This window comes from Halichoerus grypus, chromosome 5 (assembly GCF_964656455.1).
Source record: "Halichoerus grypus chromosome 5, mHalGry1.hap1.1, whole genome shotgun sequence".
Classification (NCBI taxonomy): domain Eukaryota; kingdom Metazoa; phylum Chordata; class Mammalia; order Carnivora; family Phocidae; genus Halichoerus; species Halichoerus grypus.
The window spans coordinates 32986685-33001457 of NC_135716.1; the positions used below are offsets into that span (position 1 = coordinate 32986685).

Below are 14773 nucleotides of genomic sequence, written 5' to 3' on the forward strand. Positions count from 1 at the left end.
CAATTCACAGAAAATTTGTGTGACTAAGAGAATTCATCTGGGAAGCTCACATTTTGATAAAACAGAGAGCTATAGCAAGCCTAGGCAATAATGAGTGTTATTGTTGTTTTTTAGTATTGTAAGTAATAAAAAATGGACCATCACTGGGTTATGAAATTTCATTTTATGTGAATTAGAGATATACTGCTGGTGGGGATAATAATGACCTAAATATTAGAAACATCTCTAGTTCACCATCATTAGCTTTTCCCATATAGTATATTGAAGAAATATTGCCAGACTTCAATTTTATACTTATGGCACAGTAAGTACAGGAAACGTAACTAGAAACCCTTAAATCTCCCTGCTGTCATTTCTTCCGGCGGGGGGGGGGGGGGATGATTATTAATGAAACGATTCCTTTGTAACCTCTCCTTGCTCTCGGATATCAGCTTCTACCCCTACCCATCACCTCCTGGGATTGTGGATGACATCATGTTGTAAAGTAATGAGTGACGGAGGGCTGGTGACTCTCTACAGGAGGGAAACATAAACACAGACAAACATAGACATGAACTTGCTCTGAGAACTCTCCGTATCAGTGGTTCTTACAGTGTGGTCCCCTGACCAACAGCACCTGGACACTTGTTAGGAATGCACATTCTTAAGTCCTTTCTTAGACCTACCAAATCAAAAACACTAGCAATGGGGTCTAAACGCTTATATGTTAACAAGACCTTCTTGGAGATTCTGCTGCATACTCAAGTTTGAGAACCACTGTTTTATATCATGACTGAAGTCAAGAGAACTGAGGAAATTTCCAGTATGGTCAGAAAATATCTCTGGGTTTTGGGTTGCTCATCTGTTCTTAATATATGGGTTTCTTCCTGCAGTGACAGAATGCTCAGATTTGACGAAAGGATTGGTGTCATAACTTACCAAATATTCTGAATGATAGGTATGTTACAGTTTTAGTTTGACCCTTTGATTAAATAAACAGAGACCCACTCAAGGTAGCTTAAGTAAAGGGGGTGGGGTTAATGCCAATATCACATAAAAAGATGAGTAGAATCCCTTGGACATCGAAGAAGAGGAGAACCAAAATAAGATAGGACCTTGGGCAGTCTGGAGCTGAAGGATGGTTCTGAATTCAAGATTTATCAAAACATCCTGGCAGAGCTTTATTTTTATTCTTTTTTTTTTTTTTTTTAAGTAGGCTCACCGGGTGGAGCCCAACGTGGGGCGCAGAGCCCAACACTGGGCTTGAACTCACACCTTAAGATCAAGACCCGAGCAAGTGTCAAAAGTCAGACGCTGAACCAACTGAGCCAGGTGCCCCCACCCTGGCAGAGCTTTAATGCTACACCATGATTGTGAGGCAGTTATAGTCTCAAATGCCTACTTTTTAAAACCCTCCTGCCCATTAGCTTCCTCTCTTTAATCCTGCTTTGGATCCTCCATCATTTGGGGTTGCAGGGATAATTCTCATTCTTCTTGTTCTAATGTTGGAAGGTGTTGGAGTGCTAGACCAGCTAGAGAAGAGACACCTGTCGCGTACATTACACTTTCAGTTGTGAATTCGGAAAGACCATGTCTGAGGAATGAGGGCCATGTCCTAAGACTAAGTTCAGAACAGAAATAGACCTGCCCTAACAAAGAGTGAAACAAGCCTGACAGGAACCAAAGCATCCACCAGTAAACTTAATAGTAATTTAAACATAAAGAGAAGCACACCTACATAAAATGTAGGCAAATTGCTAAAAACCAAATGTGAAGAGAAAAATCTTAAAAGCAGTCATACTGTTTTTTAAAAGAAGTTACAAAAAGAGGGAAAAACATGAAGTCTGACTGACTTTTCATCATAAAGAATGGAAGCCAGACAAGAATGAGATGACAACATTAAAGTTCTGTAACCCAAGGAAAGAAACTGAACACAGAAGTTTTTATCCAGTAAAATATGTATTTCAAAAATTAAGGTGAAATAAAGCTATTTTCAGAATAACAAAACTTAAGAGGATTTGTTGACAGCAGTCCTGCATTATAAGAAATGCTAAGGGAAATCATCCGAGCTAAAAAGGAATAACACTAGGTAGAAAGTTGAATCTACAACAGAATGAGAAAATCAGAAATAGGAAATATTATCAAAAAATATAAAAGATATCATCTTTTTCCTACTCTTAATTTGCTTGAAAGAGAACCGATCATTTAAAGCAAAACTAATACATTGCATTGTGGTGTTTCATTACTTAGAGAGACAAATAATAACAATAGCAAAAAGGATAGGCAAGGTAAATAGAATTTTGCTGTTGTAAGGTTCTTGTATTTTATGTGAACTAGTAAAATATTAACTCTAAGTGGACAGTAATAAGAATTCATTTGTCATCTATCTAGAAGCAGCCATAAAAAAAATCAATGCAAAGCAAATAGAGGAATTAAAATGGAATATTAAAAAGTACATTAATCCAAAAGACAGGAAAAAAGATAAAAGCAGATAGGATAAGTTGGCAAGAAATACCAAGATGGCACACTTAAACCCAGTCTTATTAATAGTGGGACTAAACGTCAATGAATTAAGCATTCCAAGTAAAAGGAAGAAACTATCAGAATAGATTACAAAGCAAAAGCCAGCCATAAACTGCCCTGAAGGAGACAGACACACAATTAAATAAACCAGCACGTACAGGTGAAGAGTAGAAGGATGGAAGCAGCAAATGTCAGAAGGCTGGTAAAAGTATTTCAACACAAAGTAAAATTCCGGACGGGGGATATTATCGGTGATAAAAAGATACTGCATAATAATAAACGATTTAATTCATCGGGAAGACATAACAGTCATATATGTTATGCAATTCATAACAGAGGTTCAGAATACATGAGGGAAAAAAACTGAAAGGATGAAAGGGGGAAATCGACTCACTTCCAGGCAGTTGCAGATTTTATTACCTCTCACTCAGGAACTGATGGAGATATTGAAGATTTTAGCAATAATATCAACTACCTCGACCTTATTAACATTTACAGAACACGAACACCACACCCAGCAACTGCAGAAAGAACATTCTTTTCAAGGGCACCGGGAATGTTTGCCAAGATAAGCAATATGCCGGACAATAAAATATGTCCCATAGATACCAGAAGATCGAAATCTTGCAGAATTTGTTTTCTGGCCAAATTAGAATTAAGTAAGACATCAATAACAAGATACCTAGAAAATGCCGGAATATTTGGAATTGGTGCACTGTGGATGCCAATAGCAATCATAAAGTATGCTAAAGCATTTGACCTGAATGACAATGAAAATGCTAGTCAGCTTTTGAGGGATGAAGCTACGGCAGTGTGTAAAAGGATACATATAACTATATGGATATTAGAAAAGGAGAAAGGTTTAAAGTCAATGATCCAAGCTTCTACCTTAAGAAATGAGACAAAGAACAAATCAAACTTGAAGTAAGTAGAAGGTAGGAAATAATAAAGAGCAGAAATCAGTGAAATAGAGAACAAAGAATATAGAAATATAACAAAGCCAAAAATTGGTATGTTGAAAAATGTAACAAAATGGATAAACCCCTAGCAAGTCTGATCAAGAAAAAGAGAAAATTATTAATATCAAGAGAAACAGTGGGACCATTATTTTAAGTTCTACAGAAATTTAAAGGATGGCAAAAAATATTATAAATACCCTTAGAATGATAAAATTTGACAACGTACATGAAGTCAACAAATGGTTGGAAATCATAGCCAAAACTGAAAGATACTCTAGCAACCTTTTATTTATTAAACAAATTTAATTTGTAATCAAAATTTCCTCACAAAGAAAATTCCAGGCCTAGCTGGTTTCACTGGTGAATTCTGACAAATATTTTAGAAAGAAATAATACCAGTTTTACACAAATTTACTCAGAAAATAGAGGAGCAACCACTTGCCAACTAGTTTTTCATGAAGCTTCATAGCGCAGATAAGGAGCCTGACAAATATCACAAAGAAAGAACATTAAAGACCAATATCTGAATACAGAAGTAAGAGTCCTTAACAAAACGTTATTAAATCGAATCCAGCAATATATAAAGAAGATACCTCACGATCAAGTTGGGTTTCTTTCCAAATTTTTAAATGGCTTAACATTGGAAAAATCAATGTAATTCATATAGTACAGCGTGTGGGCGAAAACCCATATAAACATCTCAATAGAAGGAGAAAAGGCTTTGACAAAATTTAACAGCCCTTTCTGACAAAAAGTCTCAGCAAATTGAGAATAAAAGGTAACTTTCTCAGTATGATAGAGCATCTACAAAAATCCTACAGCTAGCACAATATTTAATGATCAAATATTGAACCTTTCCCCACTAAGCCTGGAAGTCTTGGGCAGAACTTCCTGGAAAGCGTTCAAGCTATTTCCCCACCTGACTGGTGCCCTTTGCTATTCCCTCTTCCTCTTTTTTTCTCTCCTAGGACTGTTGATGTGATGGCAGGAGCTACAGCTGTCATCTTCTAACCAGGAAGCAACCTTGAAGAAAAAACAAACTACTTTCACTGTGGACTCTCTTACCTATGCTGAACACAGTTCCTGGTTAATACAAGAAATAACTTCGGTTGAGTACTTATTATATACTCAGTGGATTTGGAAGTGGTCATTTCTTTTGCCATTTCAACCCCCACAGTTCTTTGAAGTGGCCATTATGTGTCTCCGTGGCAGGAGAGTAAGCGTTTTGAAACAGAGTAAGTCAGCAGTAGATGGAAAAGCTCACCTCCTTCAGGCAACCTTCCTAAAGAAAATTAACCGATTCTTCCTCTATGTTCCTGTCTAGCATAACTTATCGAACAGCAGACATGTTTTAGCTATAGAAGCATACACTCTGGTCATATTCAGGGAGGCCTTTTGGGAGTCTGGAATGATGTCTTGCTCACCATGACGTTACTAGTGCTTGAACAGAATTTTTAAAAAATATATATAAAACCATGTTTAAAAAAGAAATAAAATACGGAGAACATACTGTCTTGCAGTATATTGTTCAGGGTTTTCTTTATTAAGAAGACCAGCTATACAGGGGAGAAAAGAGCAAGTGGCTACCAGCAGAGTTTGAGCACTGGGATGCCAAGACCTGGAAAATTCTTGCAATCTGAAGTCTCCCGCCAGGACTGCTGCTTGCTGGGGCCTACCCTCATGTTCTAGGACCCCTGAGCCCCACCTTGTTTCATGTCCTGAGAACCTGTTTCATAAGTGCAAAATCCTGTGTTTGAAATGCAGCTGATAAACTGCCCAGCCCAGCAGATAAGAAAAAGACATCTGGGGGCACCTGGGTGGCTCAGTCGGTTAAGCTTCTGCCTTCAGCTCAGGTCATTGGGCTCCCTGCTCAGTGGGGAGACTGCTTCTCGCTCTTCCTCTGCCCCACCCTCTCGTGCATGCGCACACACTCTATCTTTTAAATAAATAAATAAAACCTTAAAAAAAAAAGGAAAAGAAAAAGATCTGGCTAGGCAGACTAGTACTCTGATATTTCCATATTAAAGGAAGAGAAAGGAAAATAACGACATATTGTAGGAGCCTCAGGGTATTCCCGCTGCGCCTTATTGGGTTCTAGGAGGAAGACCTTTCCATCCCTGTGCCGCTGTGGTCCTGCTCTCTGTGCGCGCGGTTTATGTCCCTCAGACTTAACTCCAGCCCACTGGTGTGGCTCTCTCTTCTCCGAGTGTCCTCTTAAAAGCCATAACCCTTCTTCACATTCAAGGCACACTCAGCTCTCCAGCAAGACCCTGGATATAAGTCTATCATTAAAAGAAGCCTCCAAGTGTTTATTTCTGTTTCCATTTTGTTCCTGGTGCTCATTTGTATTCACCCAGTCACTGCCTTGCTCCAGCTGGGTGTGAGAAAATGGACCACATTCTAGACAGGGAAAACAGATCAAATCTCATTAAGGGCTAAGTAGTTTGGGGGCCTTTTCTTTCCCGGTCCCCTCCTTTCCCATGCTCTTCGTTCCCTCTTTCTCCTCCCACCCCCCCATTTCCTCTTTGGTACCACAAAAAATGAGTGATAGGGTTTGAAGTTCAACTTTGAATGAAGAGTCACAGTATTTACACCTGAGAACCGAAATGAGATTTATTATGACAATAGAAAAGATAGAAGACAGAAAAGATGTGCCTATTAGTATCTGGAGATCGAGGACCCATCCATTTGGAAGAGAAATGATTCCTGGATATTTGAAGAGCCTGTCTCTTAGATAATTTTAAGACCTGAGACTCCGTTATACCTTATCACTTCTTCTGAGAAGGCTGAAGAACTAGATTTTTGATTTTGTGAGTTTGGGATTATTTCTCTAAGTATTCAGGCACCAAGTTGGTACCTAAATGTTGGCTAGATTGTCAACTTTGAGAGCTCAGCACTTGTCAGATCTCAGAATATTCAGGATGAGTCAATCCCCGATCCTGTTCCCCCTTACCACCAAAGCACTGTTTTTTTTTTTTTTTTTTTGGTCTGTCAGCACACAAAGTTCTTGGCTATAATAAGTCAAGAATGAAGTAGGCAACACATACACTTTCTCACAATTTCCAAAATTTCTCCAGCAAGAGCTTGAAATTTGCTAAGAAAGGCTTAGGTTTGTCTTGCTGCCATGCTGTTCATCACTCCCAGATAGGGCCCAAGTCATCAGGGTCAGGGTTTGGGTACCCCAGTATATCACCAGGGCCCCTATGTAGTCTGTAGGGGTGCTCATTGTCTTTGGCTGAGCACCCAAAAAGTCTGTTGTCCCCAGCAGCCCACCAGCCAGACCTATGACGAGAAGGGAGCCCAGACTCCAGAGGTGAGAAGCAGAGAAGAGCCTGACTTATTTCTTGCCTAGGAAACAATCAGAGAAGGTGCATGATAAGGAACTCAGGGGTCCGTCTATGAGGATTCTGAGGTCACCCTGCTCCCGTGTCATGTTATCTTCCAAGAGCTGGGACTTGCTCTCCCATCACTGACTTTCCAGGACAGAGAGCCAGCCCATGTGCTGTGAACTCTCCCAGGGTATTGTTAAGGTCCTATCATTTGGACGACTGCCCAACTCTGTCTGCTAGCTGCTCCCTTCTGAGGAGGCCCTGAGCTGCCTTGCTGAGATTTCTTGCTGGGGTCTTTCTTTTATGCAGCCTTGATGATAGATGACTGAACCCCCTGGGGGCACATTCTTCTTTAGGGAAGATCAGATATGGTCTGCAGGGAGCTCAGTGGGGCTACCTTCCAATCCAGCTTGGCCTGGAGGATCCAGAGAAAATAATGTGTCTCCTTAGGAGGACTTGTACCTTCGATGAGACAGACTAGCAAAGAACGAAATGGTTTTTAAGACCTTCCAATCAATTATTTATGCTCGTAATAGTTAGCACTGACTTTATACCACTCGTGGTGCTGTGCGTTCTATACCCAGTATTTTATTTAATCCCTATGAAAACCCAATGTACTGGGTAGCTTTACTTTTCCCATCTTGCAGCGGTGGCTACTGAGACTCAGAGGATATAAATGACATTGTCCGGGCATCTGGGTGGCTCAGTCGGTTAAGCGGCTACCTTCAGCTCAGGTCATGATCCCAGGGTCCTGGGATCGAGCCCCACATCGGGCTTCCTGCTCAGCGGAGAGCCTGCTTCTCCCTCTCCCTCTGCCTGCCGCTCTGCCTACTTGTGCTCTCTCTCTGTCAAATAAATAAATAAAAATCTTTAAAAACAAAACAAAACAAAAATAAATGACATTGTCAAAGGGGAATAGTAAGTAACTGGCAGAGTCAGGAACCAGTCAGTAGCATATAATTTAAAAGAAAAACAACCCAAACTGGTTTGTGATGTAGAAGTCAGTCACTTACACTTTTGGGAGTAAGTCAGTACGGGCAGGCAGCTTTGGTGACTTTTCGACCATTCCTCTGTCAGCCCCTACAAGAGTGACCCCCATGTCCTTTACTGCTGCGTGTGGCGCCTCAATCAGGAGTTCCTGGGAAAGTGAAGGTGTTGGCCTCAACAGCAGTCCTGTTGTTCAGGTTCAGTTCCAGGAACTGCTCAAGAGCTCCATCCTGAGCAGGGAGTTGCAGGGAGGGACCAGCGTGGATCATTTCTGAGGAAGTAGAAGGGCTTTTCGGGAGAAGGCATATAAGAAAGGCAAGGGCATGGTTATAATAGGAGTGTGTGAACAGCAAAGAAACAGTTCATTGGAGTAGGAGGTGTATATTGAATAATGAAAAGTAATCTGGGATAGGCATGGAGGACGAAGCCAAAATGGAGTCCTTGGAAATGGAAGAAATGGCGGTTTCCAAGAATGGAGAGAAGACTAGGTTTGGATTTGTAATAACTAAGCTCCCTTTCAAATTTAGAGCCAGGGAGGACTTCCATCAGAACTTTGCTGGGGTTTTTTTTTTTCCAGTTTGAGGAACTGCCCTAGCAAGAGATGGAGAAACCCTCCCACCCAGAGCCCCAGGAGGGAAGCCGGTCTTTGGACAGGTTGTTTCCCATCACGTTAGCACAGGTGTCTCCCCAGCTGCAAAGGCACCCTCCACACCCCAACAAAGCTGAACTGACATGGCAGCATAAAACCCACTTCACCCAGGAAATGGCAGAGTCTGCGTGGGGTTCTCTGGGACTCTGCTATCCATGGAGGTGACACTGACTCAGAAATCTCACTCAGTTCGCTCAGAGACTATGTGAGCTGCTGAGTCACTTAACAGAAAGCACCTCAATCCAGAACACCAATCTGCCCCCACCCCGCGCAGAATCACCACCTTTTTGAAAAGCAGCAACTTTTAATGATGTGAGCAGAGATCCTTTGGCACTTTGAAAACACTCTCTACTGAGGCCTATTTGCTAAGACCAGCAGGCTGCTTCTGTCACAGAGAAGTAAGAAAAGATGATTATTTCATTGTTTTGAAACGATGCGTGAGCTCAGGGAAAGCTGCAGGAGGCTTGGGGATGGGGAGAAGAGAAGTCAGAGAAAGCCGTGCATACAACGTCTGTAAAGAAAATGTTTTATTTAAAGTGTTAAATACCATCACCAGAATGAATTTGATTTACATTAGTTGGTGTTCATCACAGGACTAATCTGCCCTTTTTTTTTTTACCAACCGGAATTCCCTTTACTTTTAAAACATACTATGTACAGCAATGGTCCAGGGCAGCAATGGTCACTGGAATAGTGCTATTTACACGACTAAACCACAAGTCGAGGTGCAGACATGTGAAAATTAAAAAAAAAAAAAAATACACCAACTTTTAAAATAAATACTGCATAATGACAAGTATGTACAAATATTCCATACAGTCATGTCCTTCTTATTAAAATTAGAAATAATTTATATAGGAATATGCACAAAAGAGTATGTGACTGCATCTTAGTATCAGGAAAATGGTAAACATTTATTCTAAGGGAGAGTATAGACACTATAGGTCTATTAAATCAGCTGTTGCTGGTACACAAGTGTCTAAATTATTTCCATGAAGTTTTATTCGTTCTTTGGACAACTTTACCTGGGCCCATCGTAGATCTCAGAAGGTCAAGACACAGTCTCAGTGTATTTCATATTGCACCACATAAAGAGAAGGCATTTTTAGTGATACTCATTTTAACTTTTGCACCATATCAAGCATGATAGTTTTTAATGGTCAGCATGGAATTTAAAAAGGAAAAAAAAAAAAGAAGAAGAAAGAAGAAAGCAATTTTTGTGCATGGCCTTAAATGGTATGTATGTGGATTTCAAAAGTTGCTGCATTAAAATCAACCTGTAAGAATGTGTTATCAAAGTGTACATAAAGAAACAGAAAGTATGGGTGGCTTTATTACATTAACCAGTGACTTTTCCTCTTAACAGGGGAACTTAAGAGAAACTTGACCTTGCAGCACCACCCAATGGTATAACTATCTATAAAACCAAAGGCAGGGGTTTGACCTTTGGGGATTTGGGGTGTAGACTTTTGGGTGATGGCATCAAAGAACTATTAATAGGCAGACTGACTTTCTTTGAGTCACCTAAAAATTGGAGCTTTAAAATTATTTGTTGCATATTTATGTTTACTATATTTCTTTAGAAATATAATTTGTGAAAAATTGTATTTTACTACAGAAAAATGAATTAATAAACAGCCCTGTGTTTCAGGCTCCAAATTTTTAGCAGTGTTTTTCTATTCACATAGTAAATGGAAATTGCCTAACGAAATTGCTTTAATTAATTAAAAAACAAAATCTAAGAGCTTCTAGAAATAATACTTTAACCCCTGTATGAATAATGCTGGTGCTAAAAACAAATTTATTAGACATTACAATGGCCACATGATTTTAGGGTTTTCCTGTAAACTGAACTTTGAAGGTGAAAAGAAAAGTACCATGCACTGAACAATAAATTGCAAAAGTTCAAATATCTTCTTTATCAAATACGTGCTGACTTACTTTAATGTACTCCCAAGTCATGTTGCAAAATCCTTTTCAACATGCTTGAAATAGAGAAAGCTTAGTTTTTTTTTCCCCCTTGAGAAATTCATAAATTCAGAAGCATCTACAGCTCTGAATCAACATGGGGTATAAGGAGTATCAGGTCAAAAACTTGTAATCTTTTAGTATAATGTTCACTCTGGTAGGGAGAAAGAAAATAAAAGATTAAAAGACGAAACAGGAAAAGTGAGACAGAGAAGAGGAAGAAAGATGTGAACAATTTGCACATATTGAACTTCATAAGATTTGTATATTTAACAGGGAAATAAATTGAATATAGTATGCTTATTTGTCACATAAAGAGAATTTTAAGTATCTTCTAGAAAGTATTCTCATTTGTAATGTCTGCCAAAACACAGACTATGATTAAAGAATAAACATGGTGTGTCTTTGTACCACCCTGTTGCATTCTCTCCCCCTTTTAAAACCATGCAATAGTGAAATTTATTTTTAAAAATAATATAAATTGTTGAAAATGGCTGATTTTTATTCTTTTTTTTTTTTGCAAGTTGCAGCCCCAAGAAAATAATTTAAGTATTCAGCTAATCTGTGTCCATGCAAAAAAAAGTTTCTTTAATTTCATTCAGTACAGTGTAGCCACAGAATTTTGTTTTTCAGAGTCCAACACATCGTGGCCTTAGTGAATGGTGTGCCTGCTGGAGCTCTGAAGTCTGCCACTGCTCACGCTGGACAGGCTGCTCCTGGTCACTGTGCAGAGGAGGGCTGACGTCTGTCCCGGACCACTTCTTTGGTCTCCTGCTTTTCACCTGATGCTTCCTAGGACGACTTCACTCCTTGACTCGTAACATGGCTTAATGACTGTATAGCTCCTTTCTGTGGCATAACAGGGCTTTGGGGTCAGAGAAATGAAGAAAAAGGAACGATAAAAATAGAAAGGTGCCATTGAAAAGGGCTTTTGTTGCATGAAACTGACTGATTCTTTGAGATTAATCCATGGCTTCAGATTGGACCAAAACTCGAGTGTTATTGAACTCCAAACCTGATAGTTCTTCATAACTCTGCTCTTTCACCTGAGGGCCATCATTAGGGCACAATGTGTGCAACTTCCTCTGAGAACACAGGATCGCTTTGTATCCCTAGAAACAGGCTCAGAAGACACAACATTAAGCATGCAGTGTTACCAGGGTTTGCGACCTGTGGATTTTTTTTTTTTTTTGTAACGCTGGTTGCTATGACAACAGTTTTACAGCTGCTATGAACGAGAGTAAGAAGGTCCGGTGGAACTTTCCAGAGAGGATTGGGAAGCTCTTCTTGTCAGAGGGGCCAAGGTTGGATCTACTAGGGAGGAAGGGGGGAAAAGTTTGAACCATCCAATCACCATATTGGACAGCTCCAGTTCGTCTAAAAGTATCTGGGCCACTCCCATAAAGGATTTGTGATCCATGCGGCCATAATCTCCCCAGACAATGATCTGTTGGCACAATAAAAGGAGAGGGAGGTCAGTATAGTTATGTACATGGAAACTGGCAAACTAAAATACATTCGGTTAATGTGCTATCATCAAACATCAAGTTAAATAGTTGTGTTTTAATTGCTGGGATAGTGGTCTTTAACTACTAGAATCCAAAGGCACATGAGGAAAAGTGTACTGGAGTGTTAAGATCCTAAGCAGTCGCCGGAGACTGGAGTCTGTGTGTGATGGGGCTTGGCAAGTCTCTAGTTCACTGGAAAGGAAACAACAGTGTCCGCGGCTTGATAGCATCGGCCACTGCTTTGACGTTTCCCAAGAATTTCAGCTGTGAGCAACGGAAGAGAATGCGGTAAAACCTGTGGGTCCAAGGTCTGAGGCCACGAAAATACTTTCTTATGTAAGGGAGAAACCATTCGGTAAATACCTGTAAAACCTTCCCTTGGGGACTTTCTTCGAAAGATAATAGCTGTTGGTAAAGGGGTTCCAGTGTTTTTCTTGCCACTTTCGTTTTCTTTTTGGCTACGCAGACTCCATTATCCAACAGATACACCTTTACATATGGTGCTTGGGAAAGAACACACAGAGGGGAGGGTTAAGTGACGAGCCATGGTTGTGGAATACCCAACTCACGGGTGACATCTGCAACAGCTTAGTTTTAGGCCAAAAAAGCTAGCAATCAAAAGTCATTCATCTTTCCACATGATGTCAAAATCATTAGATAAATAATAGGTACCTTTCAGCCATTGAGGTAATTTTGGCAATATTAATTCAGAGGCTACTCTGAGTTGATTACTACTTCGCCATCAAATGGTTATATAGATTTAAACACAGCATTAAATAAGGTGAAATACTTCCAGTCCCTAATAATATTCGAGAGAGGTCTTACTCAGTCTTTCATTTGTCAGTACTTAAATCTAAGTAAACATGCTTGCGACAATATCTTTTCATAAATAAATTAGAATATGAACAATATAATTTCTATAATATATAAGTACTTATGTAATATGATTATGTAATATAAATAATATAGTATACATTTTTATAAATAACAATCATTTATTTATTACTCAAAAGGGTTTATTTATTGATGGCGGCATGGGTACAAGGCAAGGGTGGGGTTTGATGTAATATGTTCACATAAGCTGGGAAGAGGCAACTAATGATGAATTGCATGGCTTGAAATGTATCTGACTCTTCATGAAAGCATTTTCATGCATGTACAAATTATGGTATTCTTTATAGCACGGTGGGGTAACTAGCTCCAAGACCTTTGTAAACACAATTGACTTAATCACCCTGCAAGGTTGTACACATTATCATTTAGAATTTCTGCAAGGACAGGGAAGTTACGAAATTCAAAATTACACTTCAGTCAGTGGAGGTGCCAAGGTGAGACCCCAAATTTCAGAATCCTCACTAACTGTTCCACGTATCCGATCTCACGTTCTGTACGTCTCTGCATACGGTATCTGGACCCTGTGTCATTTTCTATGGCTCCAGGCACCTTAGATTGTGACATTTCAGTATGAAATGCGTGACATCGCAATACAAATTGCTAATGGTGCTTCTCTTTCTTTGTACACTGCAGGAAGTAAAAGTTAGTCTAATTAGAATGTCCTGTATACAAAGGCTTATGCTGCTTTGGAAACCTGTATCTATTTTTATTCTAATGCAGAGCTTTAAGAATTCCCAAGGAGAATTTTGAAGCTCCAGATAAAGTAAACAAGAACACAAAATATCAGCCAATAAGAAAAAGAAATTCTTACGTACCTGTTTATTTTGCAATGGTTCCTACTACACACGTACTTAATAAGGTTAACTTAAATTATATAACTTAAATTATCCCTACCAGACCACCCTCACTGCATGCTCACTTAGGATAACCACACAAACTACTACAGATTACAGACTCACGCATTAGTGTCCTTAACTATCTAAAAACAAAGTTTTTGGCATTTAATCAAAAACAAAATCTCTGAATTGAAAAATAGGCATTGCAGAAAATAGAAGAATCTCTTCTGTTCTTACCTGGCAGTGTCTTGGAACCTGGTTTTACAACAAGGCCACGAGCCCGAATGATTTCCACCTCCAACTGTCCCTTTTTGTCCATCATTCCTACCTGAATGTCACCTAACGATGTGTGAGGAAGAAAGAGACAGGCCTTAGTGTACAAACACAGTAAGAAACAGGCTTGTGCCAAAGACCCTGGTTTTATATCATTTCATCATTTCCCATATATTTTCCTAAATTCAAATATATTTAAAATTTTATCAATGATCTCTTACTTTAAAAAGCATATCAATTAACCTGGAAAAATCAGTTAAAATTTTTTTATTGGTAAAATAAAAATACTTATTCCTGCTGACGATACTGTTAAAGATCCCATGAAACTAGAGAATGTAATTTTCGATAATCTCAAGGAGAAACAGTGAAATCACATGACAGAAATTCTTACCCATTGCAGGTGTAGCCAGAGTCTGGCGCCCCACGAGCTGGGCAGGGCCAAGGCCATCCAGGAAATCGCTGAACTGGCTATCAGAGGCCAGGCGGACACCAGGGAAAATCAGACTAAAAGCAAAATAACACATGGGATTAAACGCTCAACCTATTTACTTTCAGGCAGCTCGGGTTTCCCTCTTGCCCCTATCCGGTACTACCATGATTTTGCCACTTATATTAACTGGATCCCAGCACCCCGCTCCACCTCCTATGGCTCATCCTTTCTTACTCTCTAGCAGCCCATGTATGTCACCAGAAGCACCTGTCACACAGTATTGCAGGCTGCTGTGTCTGTGTCTTTCTCCTCCTCGTCTGGAGGGCATGGGCTGTGATTTCTATCAGTAGCACTTGGTACCTACTGAGCACTTCACAACGGGCATCATTGGATTTAATCCTCTTAGCGGCACTAGGAGATAGATTCTATTATCCTTGT

The 14773-nt window shown here is 39.7% G+C and overlaps 1 protein-coding gene across 48 annotated transcripts in view; it reads right to left on the reverse strand.

Moving 5' to 3' along the window:
• Nucleotides 1-8936: 8936 nt before the first annotated feature.
• RIMS2 (regulating synaptic membrane exocytosis 2) overlaps nt 8937-14773 on the reverse strand; it is a 583728-nt gene continuing 577891 nt past the window's right edge. For all 48 annotated transcript variants that reach the window (XM_078072141.1, XM_078072147.1, XM_078072143.1 and 45 more), the window contains 4 exons: nt 14297-14409; nt 13870-13971; nt 12266-12405; nt 8937-11841 (listed from right to left, as the gene is read on the reverse strand). In XM_078072141.1, the coding sequence (XP_077928267.1) occupies nt 11623-11841; nt 12266-12405; nt 13870-13971; nt 14297-14409 (574 nt within the window). In that variant the 3' untranslated portion in view covers nt 8937-11622. The remainder of the gene's footprint in view (nt 11842-12265; nt 12406-13869; nt 13972-14296; nt 14410-14773) is intronic.